This window comes from Limulus polyphemus, unplaced genomic scaffold (assembly GCF_000517525.1).
Source record: "Limulus polyphemus unplaced genomic scaffold, Limulus_polyphemus-2.1.2 Scaffold111, whole genome shotgun sequence".
NCBI lineage: Eukaryota > Metazoa > Arthropoda > Merostomata > Xiphosura > Limulidae > Limulus > Limulus polyphemus.
The window spans coordinates 290,149-307,232 of NW_013665721.1; the positions used below are offsets into that span (position 1 = coordinate 290,149).

Consider the following 17,084-nt stretch of genomic DNA (forward strand, 5'->3'; position numbering starts at 1 on the left):
CTAACCTTGGAATGATGGGATCCTGTATGCCATACTCAACCTGAGGAAACAGAACCCATCCAGTCTGGAATTATGAACACTCATAATCACTCCCCAACCATGTAGGTTGCTCCTAGAATGATGGGGAAGATGTGGAACAAACTGTGCTCAACCAAGGACCCAGTGTGGGATCACTCTGCATTTGGAATTACAAAGAGACAATGGACCCTCTTCCATGAACGATGTACTGAACCAATATTGATCGAAAAGAAGGGCCACGCTCAACACAACTGGATAATTGAGCATCAAATCTGAACCAGTATTATGAGTTGACTCTCAAGTAGACTGGTGCTACTCCTACCAACATCTGGGAAAAAACATCCAGGGTCCCAGGTAGGAGGGCCCCCAACTTCCTCCTCTTCTCCAAAAGTGCAGAAAAGTCACTCGAACACTCTGGAGGAATAACCTATGTCCACCACCCCAGTGACCGGAAACAGGGAGTGGTAAGCACTCACTAGCTCCACTTATGCTTTACTCATGATAGTCCATGAGTGGCAGTCCAGCATAGTACAGTAATACCCCCTGGTCTGCCTCTAGGTGGTCTTATGAAACACCTCATTTCTACAGAGCCTATTGCAACCTAGATAAAGTATATTGTGTTTGTGGTTGCCAATGAACATTTGGCTTGATAAAAGCACACCTGACTGGGTAACAGTCGCCACAGAGTGTAATCCTGTTAAAAAGAGGGAAGGGACCCTGGAGCGGAAAGAAGATATGAGATTAAGAATGAAAATACTCATCCCTCTTTATAATCTAGCAGATGTGGTTAATATAGCTATAGGGGGCACTCAAAAATCCTCAGAGAAACATACTGCCAGATCCTGCAAATGTGAGATAAAAGTATTGAGGCAATTCAACCAGGCTGCTAAGGGCATAGAATGCAATGAATCTGATGAGACATGACTTGCAAAAGTCTCCTTGCCTCCAAAGAAAGTCCAGAATAAGCAATATAGATCAATTTTCATATCCACCCCTTCAAGGTAGCTAGAGATACATCCTGGGAAACTAAAGGGACACAATGAATAAATAACTGTTGTCTAGCACCTCTAAAAGCTTTAGTGCAGGCAACCTAACACATCAAGGCTTGCAATGGACATAACAAATTATTGGGATCTAATCTGTCATAGAGGTGAGAAATAGCAGTCAGATGAATGGATGAAAATGATTCATTCCTTTCCCTGGCAGCCAGTGTCTTATGTAAGAAGGACCTGTCTGTGTATAGAAGAATGTATGTAGAATGATAAAGTGTCCTGTGTCCATGCAGTGCACACAACTTGGACTAGCAATGGCTGCATGTCAGCAGCAAAAAAATAAACTTTAAGAGAAAGGTGATAGATGGTACATGAGGCTAAGGGTTCAAATGGATGTCAAGAGAGAGCATTTAACACCGCCTTTATATCCCAGGTGAGTAACTGAAATGGTCGTTTGGGAAAAAGGACTTGAAATGACTTGAGGATGCCAGAGAGCACTGGGGATTCAAAGAATGTCCATCTCTTCAAGTATCTAAAGGTAGTCGATATGGTGATTGTGGAAGATGCAAAACCCTTGTCGAAGAGCCAGGTCAAAACTGAGCTATGGTTGGCACGTATGGACAGAGTAGGTTCAACCTCCTCACAATACATCAGTGTCAATACATGTGCCATTTATGTAAATAAATGTCCATCATGGGATGATGCAAAGACTGAGATAGGTAAATAGCAACCAGAGAAATTAAACTCTGATGCTGTGCAAAGAACTGCATAACCACCATGCATGAAGCTTGAGCTCCAGGATGGATGGGTGTAAGATCATGGCTGCCTCAACAGAGACAACCAAAGAGGGAGTGGAAGAGATGGGCACTCCTGAAGGTACCGGAGAAACAGAAACCATGTTTGAGCCAGCCAATCTGGTACTACAAATAGAATGTGACAAAGGGTTGAACAAATCATTGCTAAAACTCTGGGCAACAGACAAATTGGTGAGAAGGCATATAGGTGCAATCCAGTCCAGTCCTGACTGAATGCATCTCTTTCCAATGCCTGAGAGTGAGGTACTGGAGACCACAATGCCAGTAGTTGAATGGTCCAATAAGTGGCAAATGCATCGATCATTGATGTCATGAATCAAGAGCAAATCCAACAGAAAAACCCTCGATAAAGCATCCATTCTGTTGAGAGAATCTGGTTCGATCAAGAAAAGTAATCCACCACCAAATTTGTTACCTCTAGAATATGGCAAGCTAGTAGGATGATATGACGGGAGTGGGGGTCAATATAGAAGATCCAAGGTTCGAAAACAAAGAGACCTGGACCAAGTATCCCCCTTTAAAGGAAATGTAAGACATCACCATAGAATTGTTGTAGAGTGAAGCATGACAACTTTGCCCCTCAATAATTCCTGAACTTGAGATATCACCCATTGAACAGCAAGAAGTTCTAAAACATTGATGTGGAGGGAAACCTCATCATCCATCAAGAGGGTGTGGAATTCTTGTCCGTTGATATATGCATCCTATCCCTGAAGCAAGGTAACCATGAAAAGATGAATCTCTGGGTGATGTGGCAGCAGAGGAACACCAATCATAGTATTTTCCGATCTAGCCACCACTCAAGATCAAAGATGTTGATCCTGAATAAGGAGACTGAGGAAACTAGTGGATCACTGTTCATGATCCATTGGTCATGTAGAAAGAACTGAAGAGATCTCATGTGCACTCCTCCCAAAGGAATTTAAGTGATGCCCACATCCCCAAAAGAGAAAGAACCATCTGTGTAGTGGGAGAAGGAAACGTGAGTAAGAGTCGGACTGCCTGTTCCATAGTGTGGAGCCAGATGGGAGTTAGCTGAGCCCGACTGAGATACGTGTTGAAAAAGACACCCAGATGGATTATATATTGTGTTGGAGTGAAAAGAGATCTCACAGCTTTGATAAGAAATCCTGCCTTGGTTGCTTTGGAAAGCAGTATCCTGGTGTGATGTTCCGCCAACTGACGAGATGGTGCCAGTAGTAGCCAGTCGTCCATGGAATTGTGTGTGCACAGGCCCAGTAAATGGAAGTGAGGAGAAAAGACTAATATGATTTGGCAAAACACATAAGGAACTGATGCTAATCCAAAAGGCAAAGCCCTGAACTGCTGCACCTGACCCATGTGTGCACAAAATGCAGATAGTGTAGGGACAACTTCACTATGGGAACATGAAGATAGGTGTCAGCAACACTGAACTTGGGCATCCACAGTCCTGATGAAAAATACCACTGCAGAGTGACGAATAACTCCATCATGAACTTTGGAGGATCTAGGTATTTATGTAGATGAGAAAGATCAATGACTAGATACCAATCTCCTGTCTTCTTGTGCACAACAACCAGATGGGAATAAAACCCAGCTCAAGGTATCGCCAATGGTCATACTACAGAGAAACCCATTAGTGAACGCTTTGTTGAGAAAAAGTGACAATATTGTTTGAAAGAGGTGCTTATATATAGTACCAAGATAGAGGGCACACTGACATAGGTGGAGAGTGTCATGAGACAAATATCATCAAGAGCAATTAAGTGGGAAGTAAAAACTGGAGCAAGCGAGAAAGAAACAGACCAATGCTTAGATGGGCAAGGGAAAAGAAACCCTAGCAGTCGAGAAATATCTGTAGTGTGAGAAGAGGTAAGTATGTTTTGGAAATGCCTTTGAAAAATATGAATATTATTATTATGGTTTAAAAAAGGTATGATTTTGTTCACTGGATTTCTTTTTTTTAACATTATTGTAACCCCCTTCCAAAAATGATCTTGTTTTATTTAGAGATGAATTATTATTAGTAACTGACTGTCACATTTTTCACCGGAGACAAATGCTTTCTTTCTTTGCCTTGCACCATAACCACTGTAATGAATAAACACATATAATTTTGTGTTCACTACCATTTTTGACATGTAAAAACAGAAAAACAAGTTAACTAGTGTCATCTTTATTTTTTGTAGTTTCTTTTACACTGTACATTTTAAGATAGTTTGCTTCTATTAGCTAGCATTTTGAAAAAATTATAAGTCTGCCTAAATAATAATTAATGTAATAAGCTATAAATTCACAACTGTACTAATTAGAATGTGTTATTCTTTTAAATAAATCAAACTAAAAACAGAGTTAACCAAATATTGAATTAATTTTTCAAATCCTTTCAAAGTTACGCAAAAACCTAATTATTGTTAAAACATTCAGCTTAAATGGTATTAAAATAAGTCATAACTACCTTCAAATAGTTATTTTTTCAAAAAACAAACAAACTTGTATTCATTCAGAAAGGCTGATTTTACATTATATTACCTGTGCTAACTGAGTGAAGTTATAATGTAAATACCATATGACTGACAAATAATTTTGTTATAAACAGAATAAGTACATGTACATCTAACATCATTATGAGCTTCTACCCTACTCTTAAATTCCTAAATTATTAGTTAGCCAGCACAGTGTAGATTATGTACAAGAATAGCCATGATAGCAGTTCCAGGAAGTTTAAAATTTGATTGGTAGCCACTGTTCAAAACATGTACACTGTTAGTACATACTGTAAATGTATGCTCTCTCACCTCCAACAGCTTGCCCTGTATTGTTATGGTAAGCAAATTTATGTTATCCATGAAACTGTGTACAATGTGGAACTGTTATGAAATAATTATTCACTGTGCAATGATTTATATCCAGTGACTGATGAAAAAATATAATTTTAAAGGACAAAAACTATTTTTTGCTGAAAATAAAAAAAACAAGATATCTTCATTTCATCAATGATGGCTTTTCAAAAAGAAGACAACCCAGCATAACAGAAAAGACAAATACAAGTAAAAATTCAGTTGCTAAATTCAAAAGAGAGATAACTTACCAATACCAGCTTGGCCAACTACCCAAGAAAGTCGTATAAAAAGCATTACTCCCCAGATGTTCAGTAAACATCTTACCTATACAAAATTATAAACACTGAAAGTTTAGCCCTACTTTGATAAACTAATGTTATTAAGTTTGCCAGTTAAATAAAGTCTATATTTTGTTTAACAACATGGTTTCTCAGGGATCAATTATGAAAACAAGATGAAAAGAAAAATCAGCTCTCTTTCATTTTTTGTTTTTACAGAAAACTATTACAGGTTTTACCACTAGTTTATTAGTATCTTAGTTTCATTTGTTACTGAAAAAGAGTATTATGTATTTCTTTCAATTTGACCCTTAGATGTATAAAAGAACAAAAAGACTAAGCAAAATACATTCTGAAATTATAATTATTATATTTTATGGTATATTTTCTTTAAGACTGGTGTGTATCTGTTAAGATGATTAAAATAATAACTCACATCAAAATTATTCATTAAAAGTACCATAAAATAGGTGAAATATTCTTTTAACATGCAGCCTTTTAAACTTAAAGTTTAAAAGATATCTATATTCATTTTTAAACAATAAAAAGATCATACATCTCTTACTAGTAAGTTTATTTACTAAATCTTAACTTGAAAGAATTAAGCACATCAATACACATCAATTCACCAAGTAAGCAAAGTTGTAGAAAACTATTCTTCATATAAAGTAAGTAAGGTAGAGACAATGGATAAAGAAAAAGATAAACTTTGGAAAATGACAGTTGGATTTAGAGAGAGTAGTTTAAACTTTTGCACACAAAAAATATAGTGGCTAACAATGACTTTCAGGAAGTTGAAAAAAATACTAGTAATGAGGTTAATTATATTCAGTAGGTTCTATTAAGTAACAGGTTTCAGCTTTTAGCTTGTGCAGATGAGGAACTAGGGGAGGGAATGATAAAAGGGATAGATAGGGATAGGAATGAAAAATATAAGGAGGTTATAGCTATAGGTGATTCCTTAGTATGACATGTGTATAGGATAGTCTGTGGGGTAAATATGGAGAAAAGAATTAGGTTATGCTATCCTGGGGCAAAGATGGAGGATATAGCTGGCAGAACAAGTGATATAGTAAAGGGTATATCAGAGGAGTTAATTGTTACATACAAGGCATTGACAAAGGCATTCAAAGAAAAACTTAATTAAGACACAGATACTGCCAAGATGTAATTGTGAGGATGAGCTTATAAGTCGGTCACTGAATGAAAGGTTTAGGTCAATATATGAGGCTGAGCAGGTTGGATGTTTGAATTTGTGTGATCAGTTCAATGGGAAAAGGAAAGTTTTTGAAATGGATGGTTTACACCTAAATAAAGTAGGGGCAGGTTTGTTTGTAAAAATTATTAACTCAACTATAAGGGCAGCTTTAAACTAGGACTAGGCAGTGGTGAGGACCAGAATAATTAAGAAAAAATAGGATGTATAGAAAAGTATAGTACAAAAGTAGTTTTAATGATAGGATAAACTGTTATTACTGTAATACAAAGAGTATAAAAAATAAAATTATGATCAGACCATAGTATTCTGATGTCATTGAAATAACTGACATTTGGCAAAATGTTAACAGTTTTGATGACTGGAATTTCTTTGAAATACAAGATTTATAGTTTCTTTAATAGATATAAAGTAGAGGGAGGATGAGTGGCTTTGCATAAAATGTGAGTTACAGCCTGTTTAAGTTGAGGATATCAAGGCTAATACCAATGAGGTTGAATCTCTTTGGGTTTTTGTGAGTGGTTATAAGGGGAGAAGGCTATTATTTGAAATTTGTTACAGACCACCAGATGAAATTAATGAGAAACTACAATGAGATAAAGAATTCAACTGTTAGTGAGGTTATAATTATGGTCTATTTGAATTTCAGGCATATAGATTAGGAAATGTTACAGTCAAATCATAAGGGAGACAGGATTTTTGAAACTGCTCAAGATGGTTTTCTTCAACAGTTGGTTAGGGAACCTACTAGGAACAATGCTATTTTGTTAACTTCTAATAAATAAATGGTTAATAGCGTAGAGACTTGGGAACATCTGAGTGCAAAGTGATCATTACATTGCTCAATTAGATTTGATGTTTTGCTGAGATTTTGGTTCAATATTTCAAAAAGGTAAACTTTGAAGGGATAACACAAGAATTATCTGCTGTGTATTGGACAATTGAATCAATTGGAGATACTGATCAAGTGTGGAAAAGTTTATAAATAAATTCTCAAATATTCAGGATAGGCAAGCTCCTTATAGAAAAAATGGATGACTGCAAGTAAAAAACCAGGTTGGCTCATAAAAGGTATAAATGATAAAATTAAAGAAAAGCATTGTAAATATAAGAAGTTTAAATTGATTGAAATTATAGGAGACTTGGAGAATTATTGAAAATCAAGAGAGTTGGTCAAATGGGAAATTAGGAAATCAAAAAGAACATGAAAAATGGTTGACTGAAAATGTAAAAATTAATAGTAAGGATTTCTTTAAATACATTAAAGGTAAACAAAATGTTAGGATGGGAGTAGTGCCTTTGAGAAATGATACAGGAAGACTAATATCTAATGATTCTGGGATGGCTGGGTTAATAAATTTTACTTTAAGAAAAATTTTACAAATGAAGATTTAAGCAATCTGTTCATCCTGAACAGCTGCTTGGAGGAAACAAGATTCAACAAGATGATCTCATTAATTTTGAGCTTATTAAGAAAACATTAGGAAGTTTAAAGAATGATAAATCTCCTGGGCCAAATAATATTTACCCAAGGGTTTTGAAGAAGGTTAAGGATTGGGTATGTGATTCACCTTCTATTATTTTTTCTGAGTCCCTCAATAGTAAGCAAATGCCAAAAGATTAGACGTTTGCTAATGTTACTCCTCTTTTCACAAGAGGCAATAAAATTGTCTTGATAATTATAGGCCTATTAGTTTTATCAGTGGTGGGAAAACTTTTGAAAGTCTGAAAAAAATGTTTTCCAACGTTATTTAACAATATCTTTTCCACAAAAACTTCTAAGATAAAAATATTTTTGCACAAAATTTATATAAATTGACTTACCAGCACTCCCTTGATCCATCCTAACTTTATAGCTTCACTGGGCACAACATCATCAACACCAAGTTTACTATGCTTATAAAGATTCTGTAAAAAAAATAATATATATATATATATATATATAATGTTTATTCCATAGCTTCAACTGTGTGTGTACAATACATATATATAAACACATAAATACATAAACACACAAACATATACGTATCCAAACATAACTACAATTTCTAATGAAACATGTAACACAGAAACTTTTTGACAGATTAATTCCAGAATGAATTTCTCATTTCTATGTTCTGGAAAATTCTGTTTTTCAGGCAACTTTCACAGCCTAAAAGTATCCTTCCACCAACCTGAAAATACATAAACCAACCTTAGCTAAACAAAGTTATAAAAAAAAGTCATAGTCCATATAATTATACAATATGTTATCCATTTTGTTTGTTTATAGTTAAATACAAAACTACACAATCAGCTGTCTGTGCTGTGCTCAGCACAGGTGTCAAAAACCAGTTTTTAGGACTATAAGTCCACAGACTTACCACTATGTTACTAGAGAGCTAAATTATTTCTATAATTATACAATAATGAGAAATTCCACTGAACAAAGTGATTAAAAACATCAATAACATTCTCCATTTAAAGTACAATTAAATACCTTGATCAAATAGTTATGAGAACAATCTATCCTTTAATGCTTCATATGAACAGAATGGGAACCATAAAAAGAAAGGTTCCTTCAATGAACTATATTTTTTATATTTGTTAATATGTTTCAACAGACCAGAGCTTGGAGTTCACCCATGAGACATATCTTGGTTCATCCTAAATCTAAAATTTTCCATTTGACAGTATATTTGATATTAAATGTGTAAATGTATGTAAAAATCCCTTAATGTTTCACAAACTTACCAGTTTATAGCTTAGAACATACTAATGTTACAACAACTCCACTGGAAATCATTCATTCACACAAACTTTTCTATAGATTAGAAGGCCCTATAAAACACTGAACAACATCCAAGTCATGAACCTACTTCAAACAGATAATCATTTACTAGGGTTATCAAATATATCGGTCATAGTCATAATATCGTGAAGAACAGAACCAGCATACTTTGAACCTTCCAAATATAGTTTAATTGTTAAAAGCTTATTATACTATTACTGAAATGATTATAACGTTATATTTTGACTGGCTAGATTAATAACAAGTCCATCATTTTGGATCTTATTAGTAATAATAAATTAGCCTAATGTGTTAATCATTCTGCTTTCTATAATTCAAGACTTTGTTGCAAGTTTATCACAGTGATGAAACTGATAATATTAAGCAAATTGATCTGAAATAGCCTGACATAACACTAACAGCCAAATGTGCAGGATTGGATTAGCATTCAAGAAGAAAGTACACCTTATCATCTTTATTATTGTGCTCAAATATGTATTCAGTATACAGTAGTTTATATTTTGCCAAAGTAAAAAATGGCAGTTTTATGAATGAGGGTGCACTACAAAGTCACTGTCTGGTTTTCAAATTATTCTGAAAAGGATACAACAGATGAAATATCCTGTATATCAATGTTCATAGTGATCTAACTTCATTTTCAGTAATGTTTAATCTAATCTCATGTGTTAAGGGTGTTGTGTGAATTGTGATCGAGTGACGTTCTATCAATCTTTGTGTATTTACGAACGCCAGTGCCGTTATTTTTGTAGCTTCTATGCTGTTCGACCACACAAATGACTTAATCACCTTAATTGACCTCTATCATACCGCACTTTGTCAAGTCCTGTTTATTCAAAGTTCTGACACGTTAATTCGGGTGGGCTACATGCAGTATAGTACAGTGTAGCCTTTATGAACAGCTACTGTGATACGCCGCGTGTGTCATCACACTGTCAATAGTACTGCCTTCGTATATTATTCATCATTCTTTTTTTTTCTTCTTCTTTTTGACCTTTGTTTCTTCTTGAATAACTCCACGAGTAGTGTAACGTGCCAATGTTCTGCTTACATATATTTCTGTTATCTACATTTCATTTCTTCCGATGTTATTTGTCTGTTTATCTGCGTGAATGAATTCCCGTATTTTGTTGGAGCTGTACTTTACCCAAACATACAAGTTTGTATGAGGCACTGACGAATCACATGCCATTACAACATCGCTACGTCATTCTGTGCTCAGTACTACAACAAATACATGCTATGTTTTCCAAACAAAACGATAAAAAACTGTATTTGATAGGTAACATACACGAGTTATTCTTGGCATAACAGCACAGACTATAAAAATAATTTATAAACTTTATGGTCATTTTCACTGTTAAAGACGGCTAACCGGTTATGCCACTAAATCTTATACTTAGCACTCATTGTGTATATAATTAATTCTATCAACCATCCAAATTCTATCCCTGTTCTTTTTAATTTGAAAGTCATCAGGGGAAAAAATGGACTGATATATCACGACCAATCTATCCAAAGGAGTGAAAGAATAATTCCATGCTTTATTATAATTAATGCTTGCCTTTTTAATACAGCGGTATGTCTACGGACTTACAACATTAGAAACCGTGTTTTGATACTTGTGGTGGGCAGAGCACAGATAGCCCATGTGTAGCTTTGTGCTTAACTTCAAACAAACTAATAAAACAAAAAGCCTTTTTAATCGTTTTACTCAGAATACTAAACATTTTAATATCGCGTCTACCTCAAGCAACTGCGCACATAAAGCAACTTTACAAAAAGGCCTAACAGAGTGACACCTAACATGTTATACATATAGCTACTACTACCACGAAGATATTATTGAGTACTGTACTAGGATGTCTGGATGTGTGATATTGTGGATCAGTAAAATTATGACAATATCTAGGATAAACATGGCATACAGTCACTTGATCTTCGCAACAACTATATTCGTAGACCTACTATCTTGAAAGGACATAGTGGTTTCTAGTAGCAAAATGAATCTCACACGATCAGCAGATTAGAGGGTATAACCACCAGAAACTGTGTTAATTTTTTCCCGTTAGCACAGATTCAAACTGGAGACCTCTTGCACACCAGGCGAGTATTCTACTGAGCTAAAAGACTAACTTACCAATACTTTCTAGTAAGACTCTATTTAATAACTCAAACCACCACATTCCTCCTCTCCTCTCAAAAATATGGACCGTCCTCACAGACCTTATCTCAGATAAAATGGGATAAAATACAACTATCGTATGAAACAATAGATAGTTTCTATGATCAGACCTTATAACAGAAAGTAACACATAGTACCGAATTTAACAAAAGAATTCAACTAGATTTAGAATGTTCCCCATTAAAACTTAGAAAAATGTTGATATGAAATTAAATTAGAAGAGTAAGGTATGTAGTACTCACATAATGCAATCTTTTCTCTCTTATCTTGGCTTGCCTTCAAACCAACTTTAACACCAATTTAAAATTTACAGCATGATCCGTGATACTGGTAACCATCAGTTAGGCTGTACACAGAGCAATAGAACAGTAGGAATAAGATGGTAATACACTAGATGAAGTACATATAGGTGAGGCTCAGAATACTACAAATTTCCTCATCTAATACAAAATACTGCCCTGCATGGCCAGGTGGTTAGGGCGCTCGACTCGCAATCTGCGGGTCACGGGTTCGAATCCCCGTCCCACCAAACATGCTCGCCCTCTCAGCCGTGGGGGCGTTATAATGTGATGGTCAATCCCACTATTCGTTGGTAAAAGAGTTGGCGGTGGGTGGTGATGACTAGCTGCCTTCCCTCTAGTCTTACACTGGTAAATTAGGGACGGCTAGCGCAGATAGCCCTCATGCAGCTTTGCACGAAATCCATAACAAACAAACATACAAAATAATATCTAAAGTTCTAAACAAATAAGCAGAAACTCCTTTATGCACAAAATAAAAACTCTTTACATTAAAAATATACAATTAAAATCAAACTGACCCTTTCAACTTAACAAATATGAAATATATGCAAGGTTATTAAACCTTTATTTACAACATGAACACACACACACACACAAATATATATGCATATAATTCAGAAAATAAAGTCCTTCAAATGTCAAAAATAACAAGGTTGTCAAGGGCCTGTCAAACTTTCTTTGCATTTTACAAAACATTTAGTCATATCCTGAAAATTACTGACCCGTTTGCCAAAAAAACATTGGTAAGTTTCTCTTTCATGTCTAGCAGTTATTTAAAGTATGTATTAAAATTATCATTCTTTCTCCTTTTTATACCAATACCAAAAAACACAAATCATCATCATAATAATAAAACATGAAAATACAAAAATGGGAGAGATAGACATGTACTTGATGTTAACACATAAAAGTGAAAAAATAACAAAACAATAATCTGCTGATTATGCACTTAAAAATAAAATAAAAACTAAAAATAACCACTAAAATCAAACTCAAGATAAAAATAGCAAAGATAATGAGTTATTGATAATATGTAATACTATACAAAATGAAATTGAAGTAAAAGAAGCAAAAATATAAAGAAATACATCATATTCATGTGATAAAAAAATATGTATGAAATCATGTAACACAGAACATATTTTAAACAAGATCACACAGTAACAGCAAGAAAAATCACCTTTTATAATGCTATAAAAATTGAGCCCATTTTTTAAAATAAATTAGGTTATTTGTTTTAGTGCAAAGTTACACAATATATGATCTGTCCACCATGAGGAATTGGACACTGGATTTAATGTTATAAGCACATAAACTTACCACTGATCCACTATGGGACAAATAAATCAGTATGCACATATATAAAAAAGCTCAAACAAAACAAAACAGAAAGACACTTCAAATCACTGAATAATATGTATATAAAAATTTGCTTTATTATACATTTATGTGTATTTTTTTGTATGTAATTAAGCACAGAGCTACACAATGGGTTATTTGTGCTCTACCCACCACGGTATTCAAACTTGGTTTTTAGCATTCTAAGTCCACAGACATACCGCTGTGCCAATGGGGGGTTTTAATATATATAACCTATACATTAGAAATGTCAAAATCTTTTCTATACAGTTTAGTTACAGCAGATGTAATACACAATGCTTCAAAAGAACAAACTGAGTGACATTTAAAATTATAAAATTCTAGAATACGTACAAAAGACATACTGAGAAGTTTAGAAAACACTCATACCCTTACATAGAAAAAGAAAATAAATCCATAAAAATAAATATACATACATATGTATATGTACACACATATTTACATTCATGAGTTCAAGTGGGTCTAGTTCATAGTGGTAGAAGGTCATCCAGTGCTGCTGTTGATTGGCACTCTTCCAACAACAGCTTGTGGATTATCTCTATAGTCTTAGCCAACTTGAATCTGGTATCAGCAAGCTGGTCTCTCAATCTCTGAAGTTGTTGGTAAACATGGGGTTCTCTCATTCCTGCTCCCAGTATTAATCCTCCTTATGAAGTGTGTAATCTTAGGTGGCATTCCTGCTTCTTGCTAGTGCTTAACTATGTCTTCTCCACCGAATTACCACTTTCAAGTTCATAGTCTTAGGGCTTCACTAGTAACTCCTGGAATTTTAGCAATCATCATTTTAACTGTGACCATAGTTCTGAGATGTTCTGTTAATTTGACCTTATTTGGTGAACAGAAAGTCTTGAATGGGCTTTTGGTTGGTTTTGAAGCTGTATTCCCACACATCAGCTGTACAAACTGTTTTAGGCTTTTTTCAGTCCATAGTCCCGTATGAGATGAGCCCACATCTCACTCCTTTGGCATCTTTACTCTTGATATCCCTCCAAAGGGAAGCATATTTTCTCACCGCATGTTTCATCTTCTGTCAATTCAATCTTCACTACATGTGCACAACTGGACATCATTATGCAGATTTACTTTACTCTGAATACATTTACTGATGTTTCTCATGTAATGTCAGAAAAGAAAGTTCTCCATGGAATGTCATCTATATCTATATATTATCAGAACACACTTCAATTTTCTCATAAACCAGAATAAGGTGGATAACACAAAACATCTTATCATGAAATTCCACTTAATGATTCAGAAAGCTAGCAATCATTTCCAGTCATATTGCTGATGTCCTAAATATTGCATCTACTAACATCAGTTGTTCTAACTACTGAAACCCTGCAAATTTTAAATATATACTACGAAAATTTTGCTCCCCTTCCCTAGATAACTCAGAAAGTAAGAGTAAAATGTTATTTTGGCTGTTAAGCTCATTGTGCACATGTTGCAGATCACGCAATGCTACCTTTTGTTGAGAATTTCCTCTCACTCACAGCCACAGCAACTGAGAGACTAGAAATGCCATTGCAGCCAAGTTCAACACATATCAAGATGGCAAACCTTCTTTCTGAGAATATCCAGGGAAGGTATGTTCAGTGTTGTTTTCCCAGATCAGAACTAGTACTCAGTAGTGACCTCCTCATTGCCTGCAGATTCAGCTTGCTTACACTCTGATTGTTGGTCAAGCCAGTGTTGCAGAAACTTATCAGTTACTTATAGTTTAAGCCTACAACCATGATCAGTACAGTTTTGTGCACCACATAAATGCTAAATTTCATACAAGATAAGAAAATGACTGGTCCAGTCAACTTTCAGTAACTTACACATTGCTGGAATACATCAGAGATTCACCCAGTCTTCTAGTTCAAAGTGATGCTTTTCACTATTCTATTGTACATTCTCATCTGTCTCTTGGCCTCTCTCTCCATCTGTGGACATGCAAACTCATGCACATTAATCAACATGGTTAGCAACCACTGTACATATTCTTGTGAAAATACCAGTAGTGGTAAAAGTGCTTGAAAAATATCAGAACTGTAAGCAGTTCTTTCTTCATCATAGTTTGGCAGATGTTAGCATTCAACTTGCTTATGCTATAACACACTATCCTGTCCTGTATTTATGACAGGGGTATTCCAATTCCACTGTCACTGTATCTAGGATAGATATAACCTCTTCGTTGATAAAGGTAGCATCACAATAGAATTAACAAAGGCAAGTTTTATGACTGGAAATTCTTCATCTCTAAATGGGATTCAGGCTTAGTTAATGCCAAAGTAGAGCTGCTATTGTTGAAAAACTGGATGGACCCTCTTCATTGATAATGGTAGCATCACAATAGAATCAACAAAGGCAAGTTTTATGACTGGAAATTCTTCATCTCTAAATGGGATTCAGGCTTAATTAATGCCAAACGTAGTGCTGCTATTGTTGAAAAACTGGATACAGAGTAGCTATAATATGATGCAGAGTCAAGAAAACTTCAGAGTTCCTTTTTGGTCATAGGTTCAGGCCAGTCTACCACGGATTTTATCTTAGCAGGATCTCCAGATAATCTATCCCTCCTTACTTATATGTCTGAGAAACTCTTGATAAGAGAACATTTCTCTGATTTTAGTTTTTGCTATGGTTAGTAGTCTATATGACCACCTAAGTAATTATTAATTAGTAACTTTTTATAGTTAGACATTATTTACTAATTAGTTTTAATGTTTTTGGCAACTAATCTGCTACCATCTTCAGAAAAGTCCTAGGTCTCCTTGACAGAAAATATAGAAAGTCGGTTGCCATATCTACTAAACTGGAGTCTTTGTCCTTAGAGATTGAATCAGCTAATTATTTGAATGTTTTCAAGAATGGTATCTGGGTTTTGGGGTTCTGTGCTAGGTTGACTAAGTGTGTTACAATTAAGTGGATGTAGAAGACTTCATGTATCATTTCTTTTTTCTTGTCTGTGGTTCACATCATTGTTTTAATAGTGTTCCATTTTATTGTACGGTCTTCTTTTCTGGTATGATGGACTGTTGCAGGTAGGTTGGTATTACTGAGTCTTGCATGTATATTATATACTCCTAACATTTATTTGGACTCTACATTCATAGGGGATGCTGTAAATGGTGTTTTTCCTCTCTACTGGGTTTTAAGGAGGTTTGATTTGTTCTAACTGGGATCATATGGTATTAAGGCTTCTGAATACTGTTCTGATTTTATGAGGTAAAACTAAGTTTTCAGAGAAACTTCTAACATAGCGAATATGGCTGTATATCAGCAATTTTCTTCCTCTTTATTTTGATGTTTATCTTCTTTATTAAGTGCTCTGGATACCCATTGTTAAGAAGAATTGTAGTGATTTGTTTTTCTTCCTTCTTCTTAGAATCTTTAGTATTTCAACTCTTGCTACTTCTGGAAATAAGTAGTCTACAATATCTGTTTTTACAATGTTGGTGTGGTTTAATTTATAGTTAAGGAATTTAATCATATCTATGGATTTCCTGTAAAATTCTGTGATATAGAGGTTATGTGTTTTGGTAAACAAGTCAAAAAATGTTTTTTTTCATCTTTTCCAATTTCCATTGTGAATTGTATTGAAGAATCTTGTCTTTCCAAGTAGTTCATGAATTATTGAATCTTGTCTTTCCAAGTAGTTCATGAATTATTCAATCTTGTCTTTCCAAGTAGTTCATGAATTATTGAATCTTGTATGTAGTAGCCTATCATACTAGAGAAGACCACAGGATAAAATGAAATGATATCAAAGCAACAGGATATGAGCCCAAAACATAAAAGAAACCTTCTACAACCACCTAACTACAACACTCTCAGTCAATCTAACAGAAAAATCAATAAACTTGGATACCTCTGTTCAAAACACCCAAACAGTTATTTGTTTCCAGTAATAATGGGAGAAACTTTCTATCAACAAAACCTAGTATTAAATTCTGATCTCTATAAATACAGGTATAGTCCTTGTCAGGACTTTCCTGAAGATAATAACAGGTTATCAGCAAAATGGAGGATATCAATTAATTAGTATTTATTTCTTTAAGAAAATTACTAATAACTGAGACTTAGGGTATCATATAAGCTATTAACAATGACAATGATTGATAATCAATCACCATAACCTTACAGTAAGTAATTACTTTCCCTGGCTTCAGTTTCAGACCTACTGTTACAGTACTGGATGTATCTCTGATGTTCCAAGAAAGCCTGTGTATGTAGTGGCTACTTTATTGGGAACAATTCTCCAGTATTTATATTCGATGTTTGGTAATGATTTTTTTTT

At 34.6% G+C, this 17,084-nt stretch overlaps 1 protein-coding gene across 1 annotated transcript in view; it reads right to left on the minus strand.

The window, feature by feature from the left end:
- Positions 1-4,216: 4,216 nt before the first annotated feature.
- LOC111089038 (solute carrier family 12 member 2-like) overlaps positions 4,217-17,084 on the minus strand; it is a 56,720-nt gene continuing 43,852 nt past the window's right edge. The window contains exons 2-3 of the mRNA XM_022400705.1: positions 7,969-8,052; positions 4,217-4,974 (exon numbers count right to left, since the gene is read on the minus strand). Coding sequence (XP_022256413.1) covers positions 4,879-4,974; positions 7,969-8,052 — 180 coding nt within the window. The 3' untranslated portion in view covers positions 4,217-4,878. The remainder of the gene's footprint in view (positions 4,975-7,968; positions 8,053-17,084) is intronic.